The sequence below is a fragment of the Pongo abelii genome, chromosome 2 (assembly GCF_028885655.2).
Source record: "Pongo abelii isolate AG06213 chromosome 2, NHGRI_mPonAbe1-v2.0_pri, whole genome shotgun sequence".
NCBI classification, from domain to species: Eukaryota; Metazoa; Chordata; class Mammalia; order Primates; family Hominidae; genus Pongo; species Pongo abelii.
The window spans coordinates 163,842,892-163,861,217 of NC_085928.1; the positions used below are offsets into that span (position 1 = coordinate 163,842,892).

The window sequence follows — 18,326 nt, forward strand, 5'->3', positions numbered from 1 at the left end:
TGATTTCCATCACCTTGAAATGCCAGATACCTTTGAAAAGGTTGTTCTCTGTTCAGCACCTAATAGAGTCATCCTCTACTGCACTCTTCTTTTGTACTTGCTGACATGTGGCTTTATCAGTAATCTTAAGTTATTGGAATGCTTCATCAGTTTGCTCAAAAATTTTGAACTCTGTAGTCAGAAATGGTTTGATTTCTTGAAGTATTTTAATTTTAATTAAGGTATTTTAACTAAAGTATTTTAATTAAAGTATTTTTTAGCTCTGTGCTTAGTGTGACTAACAGTGCAATGAGAGATCTAGAATTCAGACCTCCATCTCTGGTGTTGGGCTCAGCTCTTAAAGCACACATAGTGTACCTGTGGGAGACTTTCTGGAATTGCAGGGTGAGAAAGGAAGATTTGCAAAGCAGGAATTTTATTATAAATATCATTTCATTCCATTGAAGGTGCAGCAGACACTTTGGCGTCTTAGTAGTTTGAGGTGGTGGGACTTATTATTTTAGAATTTACACTGTGCTTATTGTGAAAGACATACTATTTTCTAGTAAAAATCAGAGCTCAACAAATGTAATATACCCGAATGTCATTCTGTTTGCAGAAATGCTTAATGCATTTAAACTTATTCTTTTCCCTAAATTTTCACATTTGTCTGAATTTTCAGTTGTTTGTGACTTGTTGCCTAAAATAGTAATTTCTGTAGTTTTATAATTTTTCATTTACAGTTTGGCAACGCAGCAGTCTCATAAGATTATTTTTTTACTTTAGATGGTGACTAAAACCTTTTACCGTATCTTGTGTGTGTATAAGATATGGAAAATTATTTTCACTTTTTATGACTGGCTCACATTTAGCTCATATCATGGTTTAAACAGTTAGAACTGCAGGCACACACTAGTCCACACTTTCAAGTTGGCTTGTGGGTCTTCTGGAATCCTTGTGTCTTTATAAACAAAAATAGAAGCCCATGTGCCTAGACCTGAGATCCGTGGTTTGGATATTTGTCCCCTCCAAAACTCGCATGGAAATTTAATTCCTAATGTAGCAGTATTGAGAGGTGGAGCCTTTAAGAAGTGATTAGATCATGAGGGCTCTGCCTGCATGAATAGATTAACAGCCGCAGATTACTGGGCTAATGGATTAATGAGTTATCATGGGAGGGGAGCAGGTGGCTTTATAGGAAGAGGAAGAGAGACCTGAGCTAGCTCGTTAGCACGCTCAGCCTCCTTGCCATATGATACCCTGCACCACTTCGGGGCTCTTCAGAGTGTCCCCACCGGCAAGAAGGCTCTCACCAAATGTAGTCCCTCAGGCTGGAATTTCTTAGCCTGTATAACTGCAGGAAATAAATCCCTTTGCTTTATAAATTACCCAATTTCAGGTATTCTGTTGTAAGCACCCCAAAACGGACTAAGACATACCCCAATTAGAATTACTACTATAGCTAAGAGAGATAAAGGTTGGGGACTACTTAGCTTGGGCCAGGGACTGGGCTCTGTGTGTGGTCTTGCTTTTTATGTATAATTAGATTATGGTATTCTGTTAACATTTCCGAAAATTAACTTGACTTATGTAAGCAATATATAATATGTCCTTCATGTAGAGAATAATTCAGACATTTTGGACCAGGTACAGTGGGTCCTGCCTGTAATCTCAGAACTTTGGAAGGCTGAGGCAGGAGGATCTCTTGAGCCCAGGAGTTTGAGACCAGCCTAGGCAACATAGTGAGACCCCCATCTCTTAAAAAAAAAAAAAAAAAAGAAGAGAAGAATTGGGACATTTCAGATAAGACTAAAGGCTCTTTTGGTCATTTGTGCAATCCCAGTCTCTATCCCCTTCTCCATAGATAATGCTGCTCTCAATTTGGCAATACTCTTCTGAAAATCCACATATATACATTTAAGGAAACAATATAGATTACCCATATTTATGTAAATATACAGATTATTTATAATATACAGCTTGTTTCTTTTCTGCACTGTGTGTCTTATAAGTCATTTCATATCTACACATGATCTACAGTGTTATAACTCTGCATTAATACATAGGATGGATATGCATTTAGCCATCTTTACTGGGGGAGTGTCATACATGCTTTAAGAATCTAATAAAAATTATAAGCCATAGGCTTTCTCTGTAGAAAAATGCACACATGTATACATGTACATTTATTTTAATAATTTTTGTTTTTTCAGTTTTAGTTGGAGAGTATTTTTTTCTTGACTTTATTTCCAAATACTAGGAGCACCGTAGTGTAGCTTTTTATGTATTGAGTACAGTTTCCATGTCGTTAATATCACTTTAAAAAGTTTTTCTGTATCTGCATTGTTGCAGTGTTGAAACTTTATATAACTCCTAAAAATATAGACAGAGATTGAAGAATAAACTACTCTGGTTGGAGCTGACTAATTAAAGGGCAACTGAGTGGTAGATCTGTCAATATTTATGTAATTGATTCTTCTGAGAGAACAGTGAAGTGTTGGGATATGGGGGTGTGTGCACCAGTTGCCCTAGGGTAGACAGAGATCAGAAATGACAGGTGCTCCAGGAAAGCAGAGGAGATGAAAACACGGTTAGTTAATTGTTATGGGCATAACTACAAAAGCAGATGTTTCAACTGCAAACCTACAACAGGGTCCAGACAGAGAGGGTCTTCTTATTTCCTTAAGTAGAAAATCAATGAGAGAGATTGATGAATTCATTGTCTTCATCAAGGGCCTGCCCCACATGAAGTTCTGTCTATGGCAGGCCCCTGGAGATAGAGCAAGAACAGACTCCACCTTGCATTCATGTCCTTGTAAACAACCTGAATGGCGAGACAGACGTCAGATATCAAATCATCCCATAGATAAATGCGTAATTACTATTATGGTAAAGCTGTGAAGGACTTATTGGTGCTGCTGCAAGATCTGCTAGAGAAGAGCACCTGTCTGGGCAAGGTGCGGTCAGTGGAGAGCAGGTGTCAGAGGAGGTAAAGTGAGCTGTCATCTGGTGGGTCCAGGACGATAGCTGGTGGGGCACAGTTGGGGAGTGGCAGGGTAGAAGAGTCCCGGGTAGAGAAAATGTCATGTGCACAGACCCTTTGGGGTGATGGTGGGTAAGAGGAGTTGGGATAAGGCCAGTGCAGCTGGAACGTCTTGGTCTCCTTTGTGGGTTTTTCCTCATTCCTCTGTTCTCTAAATGTTGGAGGGTCCCTGGGCTCATCCTTGGGCCTCTTCTCTTACCTGCACTCATGTGATGGTTTTATCAATCTTGTACTTTTAAATATATCATATACTCTAATGACTTCAAAGTTATTGCTTACTATGAAATCAAATTAAATTTTGGACTTATTCTCAACTAGCTATTTCTTTTGGGGAAGTGGAAGGGATACATTCAAGAATAATAGCAGTGTGTAGGAAGAGAAGGCTCAGGGATGTTGAGGAGTTCTGAATAACTGCGTAGAAAGGCTTTCTCATACTGACTTTGGATTGCAGACTCATGTATGGGATTCTTGTATTTGCCCTGTTGAGCTTAATGTATCCTCTTGTGGGGTCTCCTTCCTCAGTCCAAAGATGGGGCTATTTCTCAGGGCCACATCCACACAGTGGTTGGTCTCCGTGATGATTGGAGAGTGTTGTCACCTTTAAAATTACTATTGAATCTTTAAAAAAGGAATCCTTAAAAATTTGTTACTCAAATTTTGTGGATTTATCTGGAGCACATATAGCCTGTTAATTCTCTAGATTATTAGCCTGTACTCTAATATCTTAATATTAGGATGTTTATTATCTATATTTCTATTATTTTGAGGAGATAAGAACTATACAGTCAGTGGACAACTTCTGTAGCAGGAAGTATTATTGACAGTAAAATAAAATTGCAGATTATTTCCCTCTTTGTAGGAAATAAGCCTATCCAACTATAATAATACAAAAATGGAGCAATTTCCACTTTGCATGGTTAGAAACCCTGCTTCTGGTAGTGGAGTGCAAAGGAGTCTGATTGTTGTGTGCCCACCTGGGCAACAGGGAGCCCTTATGTCCACACGGGTCCAAAGTCTCTGAATGAGCAGACTGAGTTGCAGGATAGCTGTCAGCTCTGGGATCATCACAGTATTGTTTACATGCAGTTAAATTACTGACCACATATTTGCAGGAGACTTATTGTGTACCAGGATTGTGTTAGGTAATTTCAGATACAGTTGATGTAATGCCCGGGACAATGCCACGAGGGTAAGTACAAATTCTTTACTTTGTAACAAGTCAGCTGAGAGGCCAGGATGTTAAATGCGGCTGCTAGTTAAGGTCTTGAGATTACTTGGAACCGCCTCTGCAGTGACCTCAAAAGATGGATACATGTACCTAGGGCTCTGGAAGAGCAGGAACTATGTTTCTCCCAGGTGCTCAGCCAATAATGTGACTGCAACTCTGACTTGGGCTCTTTTTTCTTCTCATAAATCGGCTTATTTTTCCTTTTTACTATGCTTGTCTTTTTCCTGAAAGCTCGTGCATACACAGGGTTTCTGAGTTCTTTTTTTTTTTGAGACAATCTCACTCTGTTGCCCAGGCTGGAGTGCAGTGGCACGATCTCAGTTCACTGCAACCTCTGAGAGGTGACACCGTGCTGGCAGTCCTCACAGCCCTCGCTCGCTCTCGGCGCCTCCTCTGCCTGGGCTACCATTTTGGTGGCACTTGGGGAGCCCTTCAGCCCACCGCTGCACTGTGGGAGCCCTTTCTGGGCTGGCCAAGGCCGGAGCCCACTCCCTCAGCTTGCAGGGAGATGTGGAGGCAGAGGCGCGAGCGGGAACCGGGGTTGTGTGTGGCGCTTGCGGGCCAGCTGGAGTTCCGGGTGGGCGTGAGCTTGGCGGGCCCTGCACTTGGAGCAGCCGGCCGGCCCTGCTGGCCCCAGGCAATGAGGGACTTAGCACCCGGGCCAGCGGCTGCGGAGGGTATACTGGGTCCCCCAGCAGTGCCAGCCCACCGGCGCTGCGCTCGATTTCTCGCCGGGCCTTAGCTGCCTTCCCGCGGGGCAGGCCTCGGGACTGAAGCCTGCCATGCCTGAGCCTTCCCTCGCCTCCGTGGGTTCCTGTGCAGCCCGAGCCTCCCCGATGAGCGCCGCCCCCTGCTCCATGGCGCCCAGTCCCACTGACCACCCAAGGGCTGAGGAGTGCGAGCACACGACGCGGGACTGGCAGGCAGCTCCACCTGCAGCCCTGGTGCGGGATCCACTAGGTGAAGCCAGCTGGGCTCCTGAGTCTGGTGAGGACGTGGAGAGTCTTTATGTCTAGCTCAGGGATTGTAAACACACCAATCGGCACTCTGTATCTAGCTCAAGGTTTGTAAACACACCAATCAGCACCCTGTGTTTAGCTCAAGGTTTGTGAGCACACCAATCGACACTGTATCTAGCTGCTCTGGTGGGGCCTTGGAGAACCTTTATGTCTAGCTCAGGGATTGTAAACACACCAATCAGCACCCTGTGTTTAGCTCAAGGTCTGTGAGTGCACCAGTCGACACTCTGTATCTAGCTGCTCTGGTGGGGCCTTGGAGAACCTTTATGTCTAGCTCAAGGATTGTAAACACACCAATCAGCACCCTGTGTTTAGCTCAAGGTTTGTGAGTGCACCAATCGATACTCTGTATCTAGCTGCTCTGGTGGGACCTTAGAGAACCTGTGTGTCGAAACTCTGTATCTAACTAATCTGATGGGGACATGGAGAACCTTTGTATCTAGCTCAGGGATTGTAAACGCACCAATCAGCGCCCTGTCAAAACAGGCCACTTGGCTCTACCAATCAGCAGGATGTAGGTGGGGCCAGATAAGAGAATAAAAGCAGGCTGCCCGAGCCAGCAGTGGCAACCCGCTCGGGTCCCCTTCCACACTGTGGAAGCTTTGTTCTTTCGCTCTTTGCAATAAATCTTGCTACTGCTCACTCTTTGGGTCCACGCTGCTTTTATGAGCTGTAACACTCACTGCGAAGATCTGCAGCTTCACTCCTGAACCCAGCAAGACCACAACCCACCAGGAGGAACGAACAACTCCAGACGCGCTGCCTTAAGAGCTGTAACACTCACCGCAAAGGTCTGCAGCTTCACTCCTTAGCCAGCGAGACTACGAACCCACCAGAAGGAAGAAACTCTGAACACATCCGAATATCAGAAGGAACAGACTGCAGACGCACCACCTTAAGAGCTGTAACACTCACCGCGAGGGTCCGCGGCTTCATTCTTGAAGTCAGTGAGACCAAGAACCCACCAATTCCGGACACACCTCCACCTCCCATAAGCAATTCTCTTGCCTTAGCCTCCTGAGGAGCTGGGATTACAGGCGCATGCCACCACGCCTGGCTAATTTTTGTATTTTTAATAGAGACAGGGTTTTGTCATGTTGGTCAGGCTGGTCTCGAACTCCTAAGCTCAGGTTATCTGCTCGCCTTGGCCTCCCAAAATGCTGGGCTTACAGGTATGAGCCACCATGTCTGGCCTCTGAGTTCTTGTAACTTACACTTGAGGCTGTGTTAACAGCCCTGTCCTTCCCTCAAGTCACTCTTTCAGCTTCCATTCTATTTATTTGTTTATTTATTTATTTTTTGAGATGGAGTCTTGCTCTGTCTCCCAGGCTGGAGTGCAGTGGCGCAATCTCAGCTCACTGCCAGCTCCGCCTCCTGGGTTCACGCAGTTCTCCTGCCTCAGCCTCCTGAGTAGCTGGGACTACAGGCGGCCGCCACCTTGCCCAGCTGATTTTTTTTGTATTTTTAGTAGAGACGGGATTTCACCGTGTTAGTCAGGATGGTCTCTATCTCCTGACCTTGTTTTCCGCCCGACTCGGCCTCCCAAAATGCTGGGATTATAGGCGTGAGCCACTGCGCCTGGCCTTCCATCCTGTTTTTGAAAGGATGTAGGCCAGAATGCCAAAGTGAGTTACAGTTTAGTTGCCCAGTTTAGTTCCTTGAGAGAGAGAGGATTATATTGGCTTAGCTACTTTGCCCCCACTTAATAGGTCACTAGAACATGTATTGTTATTTAGCCGGGTGCTTAACTAACTCTGCTACAGTCAGCTTTGACCTCCATGATGTACTATGGCACAAAATGTGGTCCCTTGGGGCTGCTGCTTTTGCAGAGGCTGTGAGTAGAATGGTTTTTCTTGTAGAGGTCCGTGGGAGTGTTAAACAACATGACTGACTGACTTTTGTCTAGTGTAAATTTATACATCATGGAGTGGACATTGTAACCATGTTCTTTATTAGCAGCTTAACTTGGTAAGACATATGTTTTACCTTATAAACCAGTATGTGTGTCTGAACGTATATGTTTGTACATATGTATGTGTGTATATATCTCAAAGAAATTTTACAAGGCAGGAGTTACTTTATACTTCTGCTTACAGTATACTATAGTATTTTTAATTTTTTTCTGTTCTGTTACATTTAAATAGATAACGATCACTTTACGATAAGACTTTATTTTGCATTCAGTGCCAGTTTATAACTTATAATTTGAACAGTGCTAATATCTGACTCCAAAATTCATTTGTTTTCCACTGCATTGTAGTGAATGAGGCAAACAAAACAAGGCTAAAACCCAGCCTACCCTCCAGGAGCTTAGAACCTAGAGCAGAAGACAATAGAAATGAAATGTCCAAATGATATTTTGAAAGGATGTAGGACAGAATGCCAAAGTGAATGACACAGTTGGAATCACAGAAAGCAGTGAAGTGAAGATGAGGAAAATTTTGTCTATAGGATGTGACTTAAGCTAGATGGATTAGTTGGGCAGAAGAGGAGAAGATAAAAGTAATGAAGGTGTAAATTGCTTGAATAAAGCTTTTTCTTTTTTCTTTTTTTTTCTTTTCAGTAGGGACAGGAAGACAGGATTTCACCATGTTGGCCAGGCTGGTCTCGAACTCCTGGCCACAAGTGATCCACTTGCCTTGGCCTCCCAAAGTGCTGGGATTACAGGCGTGAGTCATGCGCCCAGCCAATAAAGCTTGATAGGTAGGCAAAGGGAAGAAGAAAGATAGGACTTCTGTGTCTGTTTCTCAGATCTCCGTACAATAAGATAATTCCTGTCCAAAGAAACCACTGCCTACTTTGTACATCTAATGGGAAGCATCAGTTTACTCTATTACCCATTTTTCAGAAACAGATTTTTCTCAGGTTAGATTTTTATTGCAAAACCTCAGAAACTCAGTGTCACTGTTGTTCTAAGTAGCTTATTATTTTGGAGTTTCTTGTTCCTATCCACTGGTCATTTTACAAAAATAGCAAACAAAAATAAAATAGCAACTAATATATTGGCATCACCTTTAGAAATAGGTGTTCTTTTCTTCTGCAGGAGAGGAACCTCAAACCTGTTCTACCTTCCTTAACCCCTTGACTCATACCTTCACTATGTGTAAGTGGCGTCATTCTCAGTTACACAGATTCTTAACAGGCCTGTCCTCCTTTATCTCTCATGCTTGCAGATCGGCCTGTCATCACTCATTTTCAGCACTGCCTCATAAGCCATTGCTCAGTTTAGACTTGATTAAAATCTTTCTTTCTTATTGCCTCCCTTTACCTTAGCTTCTCATTTCTTTTATCTACAGGTGGTCATCTCTCATTTCTTTAGTTTCTCTTTGGGGCAGCAACAAAGAAACAGGTATTATTGGCACCTTTAAACAGTTCTACTTGTCTGCCCTACTCGATTTCTTTCTTTTTTGGGAGAGGATGTTGAAGTAGTATTTTAGTTTTTGTTATTCAAAGTGTTGCTTTAATTGCAAAGCCAAGACATGTTTATTACAGAAAAATCAGAAAGTACCAATAGATAAAAATAAAAAAAAGAACTATCTTTCTATTCAATCACTGTTAACATTTTTGTATATAACTTTTCAGATTTAAAAATATATAGATGGATTGTCTTTTACGCAAAAATCAATAATGTAGTAATAGTTTTGTCACTTTTTTCCCTTAACGGTGTCGTAAATATCTTTTCATGTTATTGAGCCTGCTGTTTTGTCACCTTTTTTTCTTAACAGTGTTATGAATGACCTTCCATGTCATCAAATATTCTTCTGCAACAACCTTTTTAAAGCCCACATACTAGCTCCTAAAATAAGTAGATGTTTAGCTCTTTTAACCGATTTCCTGTTGTTAATCATGTGTTTGTTTCTAATTTTTCAATTTAAAATTTAAAATTTAAGGCTGATTAAGTTTTTAAAAATAACTATTTTTGAACTACTGAAGTAAAAGAAATATATTCTCCTTATTAAAAAATTAAACATGACAGTTAAGATTGAAAGCTGCTTAACTTTACCACCATTCCCAACCCCTCAGCTGTTAACCGCTGCTGTAAGTCTGGTCTGTCCTCCAGTATTTTATTAAATAGTGCAAGTTTAAAAATTGTTAATCTTCGGTTAAATTATAGAATTGCCCTTTACACTGAATTTATTCCCTTTCGTCCTTGTTACTTCTGTGTCATTAGCTTTTCATGTATTTGTTAACCTCATTTTCTCTTCTTAATTTAGCTGATAGATACATGAGAATTGCATCTCTTGCTCATTTGGGGGATAGAGAATACATAAATTTTGGTCCAGGCTCAGTAGCCCACAGCGGGGAATGCCAGTTAGAGACAGCCACAAGTAAAAGAGAGGAGTTTGTTTGGTGGTAGAAATGTCAGGATTAATCAACAAGTTAAATGACCAGGGAGCCCTGCTGACAGCTTAGCTTTCACTGCAGCAGAAGCCAGGAAGCCAATGAGAGATGTTGTTTCTGGGGCATTTAGGGGGAGCAACTTAATTTAGGGGAAGAGTAGCTTGCACAGCTCTTAAAAACTCTGAAGTTTTAGAAGGCAGTGTGCTACAGTGATTAAGAGCTCAGGCTTTGGGGGTGGACAGGCAGGCCCAAGTTTGAATCTCAGCTTTCCAGTTATTTGGATGAATGACTTAACTTTTCTGTGTCTCCGTTCTTTATTTGTAAACTAGGGATAGTAATGCCTTCCTTACAGAATTGTTACACGGTTTAGATGCATGGAAGGAACAGTACCTGGTGCATGGTAAACATTTGATATAATGGTAGTTTGAGAAATAAATTAAGAACCAACCAGAACTCTGAATCACAAATTGACAAGACGTGGGTAGCAAGCTAGTGAGTGCTGGCTGCAAATGAAATAATGCACTTTTATCTCCTAAATGTACAAAGCACAGCAGTTCATTCTTGTGCATTTAATTACTTATCTGTAGTTTGTATTCTCAGCCTCATGTCTGTATTGAAATAATTTGGGTTCATTCAGGAATCCTGGCTCTGTCTGTAGATGGTAATGCAGGGCATAGAGGAGCAAATGTCCTGGTCTGCTTTATCTGAGTTTTCTATTATTTTAGCAAACTTGATGTTGCCTGCTTGAGGCTGAGTACTTGCTATTTCTTGAGATTCAAACACTTTTTTGAGGATTATAGAATTAAGCTTAACAATAGGGCATCAGAGAGATCAGCTTTTTGAACAAATTAATTTAGATGTCACTGGCATATTACCTGATGCATTTTTAAATTAAGCATATGATTTTATGATATGTGCTATTATCCTTCTACTTTTTCTTTTCTTAAAAAAAGCGTTCTCTCTTTCTGTTTACCTACCACTCCCCAGAAGGATGACCCAGCTTGACCTCATGTCTAGTGTTTGGTTATGCAGATCTCTGGCCCTTTGAAATTTGTGTTCTGTGGCAGCTCCTAGCTAGGTAAAGTGATGCCTTAGAACCTTTCCTTGTGGATGTAGTGGGGTTAAAGAGAGCCTATTGGGTCTGGTTACAGAGGACACTCTTTCTGGACTCTGGCAGATTTTTCATTTTAAGGATTTCAAGCATACTCTCAAACTGCTGCTGTTCCCATGTTATTTACAGTGAAAGAACTCTAGCTCATTTGTAGTTCAGGGACGACTCAGGTTGCATTAAGTCTGTAGAAAGGACCTGAGAGTGATTATGTCCTGTGGTATAATTTTACTTTGAAATCCCTTCCCATTTGGGCTCTTGAGAAAAGAAGCCTGTAAGTAGAGAATCACCAATAGACATGAAAAACAAGCTTACTTTCAGCAAATGGGTAAACTCCATTGAGTTTTAGCTCAAATGGGTGTTCAGTATAAATTAGTGCTTGATGGAGACAGAGTGATCTTGGATTGTAAATCTAATGTAATTTTTAACTGGCTACATTTTTGAGTCTTTTTGGTTTGTGAGGCTTTCGAGTTCTTCCCATCTGTTTTCCCTAGCTGGTGGACAAAAATAGAAGGAATGCACATTCATCTAGAAACACTATTGAGTCATGGAGGGTCTGAGAACAAAGAGGGTATCAGAACATAAATATCCCTGTTTACTTCACAGAAAATGATTATCTGATCAGCCAAGAGACTGGTGCTAATCTTGGTTCTCTCCACAGATGTAGGACTGGCTGTATCCATAGATAAGTTCTGTGTAAATGGCAATTTGAGGGATCTATTTGGGGCATAGAGAACTTGGCTCATAACCTATTCCAGTTAGTGGAGTCAAAGACTGAGAAATATTACACAAAGTTTATAGTTCTTTTACACAGTTCTCTGCAAGGTGGAGATGCTTAGTGTAACTGTGATGAGTGTAATAATGGACTCACGGTCTAAAGCTTGTCTCTTCCTTCTTAGGGTATTTATCTGAGAAGCTCAGACCTGCAAAGTACTTTAGTTTGGGCTGCCATAACAAAATACCATAAATTGGGTAGCTTATAAACAACAGAAATTTATTTCTTACAGTATTGGAGGCTGGAAAGTCCAAAATCAAGGCAGATTTGGTGTTTCGCAAGGGGCTGCTTTCTGGTACATAGTGCCTTCTTGCTACATCTTCACATAGTAGAAGGGTTAGGGGTTTCTCTGGGGCTTATTTTAAAGGGTGTTAATCCCATTCATGGGGCAAAGCTTAATCACTTCTTGAAAGGCTCCACCTCCTAATACCATCACCTTGGGGGTTAGGATTTCAGTATATGAATTTGGGAGGACACAAATATTCAGACCATAGGACAAGGTATGAAAAGGGAAACCAGCATGATTTTAGGTGGAGTGTCTAATAATTACCTTTTGGATCTATACTTTGGGAGTTTACGCTTTTACAAATTTCATAAACTATGTTTTGGGTCTAACTAGACAGTATTATATCCATAGAAGAAATATCTTGTAGTGTTCTTTATTAGGTTTAGCCAATTACTAATTTCTATCTCATTTTGACATGCAGAATATATCAGTTATAAAGATCACAGGTCAAGAATTTCAGCACCAATTATACAGTAAATTTCTAATTATGAATTTAAAACTATTATAACAGTGAGTTCCATGCATTAACTATCTTAATAAGGCACAGATATATGCTCATATTTTTAACATGTCAAAACTGTAGTATTGTTCACTTTCTTGTTTTATTTGAATTAATTTTTATCCACTTAAAATGCTGAAGATACTGACATATGTTCATATATTCTCTTTAAAATTCAGAATCCACAGATTTGAACAATTTTGTGAATTGGCTGGATTATACAAAATCAAGAACCTCACATTAAATCCATTTCTTACTGATTTGTTAAAAACTACTTTTGCAATTCTACTTGTTGATGACATATTTAAATAAGAAATTTAAACCAGTGAGGAATAAAAAAGTTCAAATGAGGTTGCTTTGGCTGTCTGTGTGTTTAAAGGAGTGTTGCTTTGGCTGTCTATGTGTTCCCATTTGTACCCAGCTGAAGGTGGTATGAAATGTGTATTTTAAAAATGAGGCCGGGCACGGTGGCTCACGTCTGTAATCCCAGCACTTTGGGAGGCTAAGGTGAGCGGATCGCCTGAGGTCAGGAGTTCCAGACCAGCCTGACCAGTATGGTGAAACCCTCTCTCCACTAAAAATACAAATATTAGCCAGGCACTGTGGTGCATGCCTATAATCTCAGCTCCTCATCCTCAGGAGTCTGAGGCAGGAGAATCGCTTGAACCCAGAAGGTGGAGGCTGCAGTGAGCTGAGATAGCACCACTGCACTCCAGCCTGAGCGACAGAGTGAGACTCTATCTCAATAAATAAATAAGAAAAAGGAGCCTGTACAATTTTAATTTCTTTCACTTGATATATCAAGTAAGACTCATAGGTTTTAGAAACTGGTATATTATATTTTCTTTCCCACAAATGGAGACAATAGAAACACTTGAAGAAATGTGATAAATTTGACAATACTTTGGATTCTCATAGCAAAAATTGGTAAACTTCAAAAAGGATGTATATTTTAAGACTATAGGTATAAACGTATGTTTTTCATGCTAAAAAAGCCTGGAACATCAAGTGATTTTTACTTAAGTTTACAGATAAGGTCACTGTGTCTGCATTTGAAAATTTTCAGAGGTCTTTCCTGTTAAAAACTTTGTACACATTCTTTCCCCTTCTTTTCTTCCTTTTCCTTTCTTCCTCCCTCCCTTCCTCTCTGCCTTTCTTTCTTCCTTATTTCCACTTGATGTTATTCATCTGCGTTCTCATTCTCCCCTGATTGTCTCTTCTCTGCTCTCTCTCAGTCTTCTTGGGGTCCCCTTTTCAGATCATTCTCTCCCCTCCTGGGTTTCATCTCTCTACCTAGGTCAGTCTCTGAAATCTTCTTGCCTGTTCATGACCTTCTACCTCCAGACACCTGCTGTAAGGTGCTACTTAATTTGGAGTTGACTGTGGAAGGATGCCTCAGGTGGACAAAATGACTCCTCTGGGCCTCGGAGGAAGAACCTGGAGAGCCTGTTCTGTTACAGGGCATGGAAGGACGGAGACGGAGCACAGGCCCAGGAGCAGCGGCCTGTCAGCCAGCCATGAGGAGCCGCTTTGTCATACCTTAGAAGAAACTTTCAGGCTCCCCAAATGTGCGACACTTCAGTTTTCTCAATCAGAATACAAGAATGCTTCCCAGAATCTCTTTTTCTAGTACCATAGTTTTGTTAGTTCCTTACTGATGGCTTGTTAAAGAATATTTTACTATCTGTCATGTTAGTATTAGTGAAAGATTATAATTCTGTGTATTAATACTTTATGTTTGTCAAAACTACCGTCTCTTTCCCCTCAAAAGAGCAAGTAGTTTAGTTGTGGGGTTGCCCTCTCTTTTGATAGGACAAAGTACTCTTTTTTTTTTTTAATTTTATTATTATTATACTTAAAGTTTTAGGGTACATGTGCACAACACGGAGGTTTGTTACATATGTATACATGTGCCATGTTGGTGTGCTGCACCCATTAACTCGTCATTTAGCACTAGGTATATCTCCTAATGCTATCCCTCCCCCCTCCCCCCACCCCACAACAGTCCCCGGTGTGTGATGTTCCCCTTCCTGTGTCCATGTGTTCTCATTGTTCAATTCCCACCTATGAGTGAGAACATGCGGTGTTTTGTTTTTGGACAAAGTACTCTTAATTCCTCAGTAAACTAGCTGTCATCTGTGTAGGTCACTAAGCCCAGGTTTTTCATTTTCTTCTCCTTTAGATTTTTTGGGTCTGAACCCCATTTGGGTGGAGATGCCACTGGCATGGAAATTCTTGCTGGTGACCTCACCTGCAGAGATTGTGGGCGTGGCACCTGTATATTCATCTGGCGGACTTTGGGTCATGCAGGAAATCCTGTGAAATTCCTGCTTAGGGTTAACCAAAGGGAGCAGCTCTGAAGGGTTACATTCTTCTGGCCAGTCTCCTCCCTTATTAAAATGTGTAAAGAATCCTTTTTAGCCATGAATTCTTGTTGACAGGCTGACCCAGGGTCAGGATGATGGGTAAAGCTAAGAACATTCCAAGATATATGTGGACCAAAAAAACACATGAAAACTGGTACAGACTTGGTATTAGAAGGGGTCTTAGTGATGCTAGCCCAACCCTTAGAAATGGGGTGCCTTTCATATAAAGTAGGGGGTCCCTAACCAATAATATTGACTAAAAGCATGAACCCTGGAGTTGGACTGGCATCGATGCAGATCCTGGCCTTGTTACCTATTAGCTACGTGCTCTTGGATCCTAAGCCTCAGTTGTTACCCCCATCTGTGAAATGGGGAAAAGAACAGTATCAGCTTTCTAGAGTTTGTATGAGGATTCAATGGGAAAAAGAGTATAAAATGCTTAGTATATTGTCTGGCACACTCTAAATATTTAGTAAATGATTGCTGATTAATTAATAATAAATTAATATTGATGAGTTCAACATTTTGTATAGTTTCTCTTAATTCATTTTTGAAGGGCATAGAGTAATAAGGAAACTTTTAAAGTATTAATAAATGAGTCAACTCTACTTTGCTTTTTCTCTTAGGTGAAAAGAAATGGATTATCTCAGACAGTAAGCCAGGAGGAAAGAAAGAGACAAGAGGTATGTTTCTACCGAGCAGCTGCTTTAGAGCTCTGGAGTGTGCATGTCGGTGTCTGCTCTTTTGTGTTTTCACTTACTGTGTGCACTTGTTTAGTGTTGTCCTTTGAAAATGTATTTGTTTAACAAAAGCAGTAAGTGATCATTTTAAAGTAAAGCTACGCATAACTCCCCAGAAAAGAAAAAATTTTAAATATCTCAACATCACTCAACATTGTTTGACTTTAAACAACAAAGCACCTAGTTCAGGTATTTAAACTGAGAGAAATATGATAAAAAATGAAACCAACATTAGATCCTAGAACTGAAAAAGGATGTTTATGGAAAAACTGATAGTCACATTAGTCTGTAGACAAATGTAGACTATTTATGTAAGATACCCTAGGTTAGGGAAAGCTGGATGAAGCATACAGGGGTCTCTGAACCCTCTTTGCAAGTTTTCTATAAATTTAAAGTTATACCAAAATAAAAAGTTTATTTAGTAAAAAAAAAAAACAGGTTAATAATGCAGTTTTACAACTTGAAGTTTAAATCAATGCAATTTGAGAAAATTGCTTATTGTAATAATATTGTGAAGCTCTCAAAACATTTTCCTCTTGCTTCCTGCATATTTGTGTGTGTGTGTGTGTGTGTGTGTGTGTGTGTGTAGTCAACGCATATACGTACATATAAATTGATTCCACAAAGGACACAAGGATGTCCTTTTTTTTTTTTTGGTTGGCATAGAATACAGTGAAATACAAGGGTGCGGTATAGTGCCATTTTTTCAAGTTTTAAAAAAATAATAGTATAGAACTTTGGTGTACCCATCCACTGAGAATTAACAAATGTATAACAATTGTAATTTTTCTCCTTTTTTAAAAAGAACATAAAACTGATAGTGTAGAAGGCCTACATTCTCTTCCTCAGTCCTGTGCCATTCCCTTCCTTTCCTCCCCAGAGACAAATATAATTATGAACTGGTACATATACTTCCAGCCTGTGTTTTAAAATTATGTATAACATACACACACATATTTGTGCATGTGTGTTAAAATGTGTATGTGTGATATTCTGCGCATATTTTTTGGTTTTTTGTTTTTTACACTCAACATTATTTTTGAGATTATTCATGTTAATGCATATGAATCTAGATCATTCATTTCAATCATCATATAGTACTCTATTCTATAAACACCACCTTTAAGTATTTTTTTTCTGTTTTTCCAATGCTGGACAGTAGGTGGGACATTTTCCTTCATTGTTAACATTGTGACATAAAAATGTTTCCCTCTCCTTGTGGATAAATTTAAAAGCTCCTCCAAGATATTAATCCCATTTGAACATTTCTGTTCTTTTAAACCTTATATAACCTTGCCTATTTCTATCATATTCTGAAAATATTTATTCAGACTTTCTATTCCTATGTAGCTATTCCTACCTGCTATATATAACAGTTCTAACCTAATTTGCTTTTAAATAGTTGATGGTATTATTGCAGGATATTTTAGCAATTATTTTATTAAACTTATTATAATAAACTGCCAATTATTTACCTTTTCCTGTGATCTATTATAAATAGTTCATTAAGTCTTTTTGCCCAGTTTGAGTATTTAGATTAGATTACACACTCTCTCCTTGATATAATCAGAAGTGAGGAGTGAGCAGAGTGGGGGGGAAAGAAGGAATGAAGTGACTTTGGACAGCTGTCTGCTGTGACAGTTCATTACACACTGAACATCTGTCTGTCCACCAGACTTGAAACATACCTCAAAATTTCTTTCAAGGAATCAGAACAAAAGCCAAACGCATGAGACTTTATAACCCTAAATGGCTTCCTTTGGAGATAACAAAGGGCTTATTTATGTCCTTCAGAAACAAAAGAAATTATTGAAAATGTTGAATTCAGCAGTATTAATTTTTGTTCTCAAAACCCTCAGTTATCACTTAATCACATTAATCAATTAGCATAGTTCAGCATTGAAGAAGTGAAAAATGTCTTTGCTGTTGCAAATATTTTAAGTCATTTCAAGGCATTGTATACATCAACACCTGAAATCCATTATTTATGGTCCAGAAGGGAAATTTTTCTTTAATTTGCTTTGTGTATAGTTTTTGGGGGTTATTGTATTGATTGCAAAAATTCAATATACAGGTTAAATGAGACTCTTAACAGTCTTACTCTTTACTCTTCAGATAGTTACATCACTTAATTTCATGAAATACAACTGAGGCTAGATTAGCACATTTAAGTAAGACCCAAGTCCCTAAACCTTACAGAAGTTAAAAGTGGAGGTGAACACTGAGATTAGCAGTTCTAACTGATTTATAAAATATGGAGCACCCATCAGCAGCTGGGTGTCCACCTGCTTGTGTCTTTCCTGCTCCCACCCAGCCACAATACCCTCTGCTTTTTGGGGCAAGGACTTGAAGGGGTGGAGCCCTGGAGATCAGGGTGATGAAGACAGCGTTACCGGGGAGCTTTCCAGGAAGGCTGTGAATCTTAGGCCTGCATTTTCCCTATATCCCTTTTTAGAGGATCTGAATTTGATTTTGTTGAGGATCTAGATGAATTCCTTACACAGGGCGTTGGAATCTTACCCACATATGTGGGTTGGTATTTCATCATTAACAGTTATCAGGAAAACCACTGTGTGCCTGCCACTGAGAGTCTCTGCAAAGAGTCCTTTGCTCCTTCTTGAGACACCGATGAGAGTAGAGAGTGTGACTTGTTGAATAGATGGAATTACTTTCAATTGTATGAGTTTATATAAAAGAATTCCTGTGGTTGATAAGAACCTTTTGAGGGCATACCAGAATATTTGCTGTTACTGACTGAAAATTAGTCAGATTAAACATAGGGAGAGGAAGAGCGTGACACACAAGAGGGAAGGGAAGGAAAGTGTGAGAAATTTTCTCTGAATCTCAAGAGATGACCATAAATCCTTACTGTCCCTAAAGCAGCATGCTTTGAAAGCAGGGCTGGAGGAGATGACCCCAAAGGTTAATTAATGTCACACTGA

At 40.1% G+C, this 18,326-nt stretch overlaps 1 protein-coding gene across 1 annotated transcript in view; it reads left to right on the forward strand.

Moving 5' to 3' along the window:
* ARHGEF26 (Rho guanine nucleotide exchange factor 26) overlaps positions 1–18,326 on the forward strand; it is a 143,334-nt gene that overhangs the window by 14,623 nt on the left and 110,385 nt on the right. Inside the window, exon 5 of the mRNA XM_024245205.3 lies at positions 15,271–15,327. Within this exon, the coding sequence (XP_024100973.2) occupies positions 15,271–15,327 (57 nt within the window). The remainder of the gene's footprint in view (positions 1–15,270; positions 15,328–18,326) is intronic.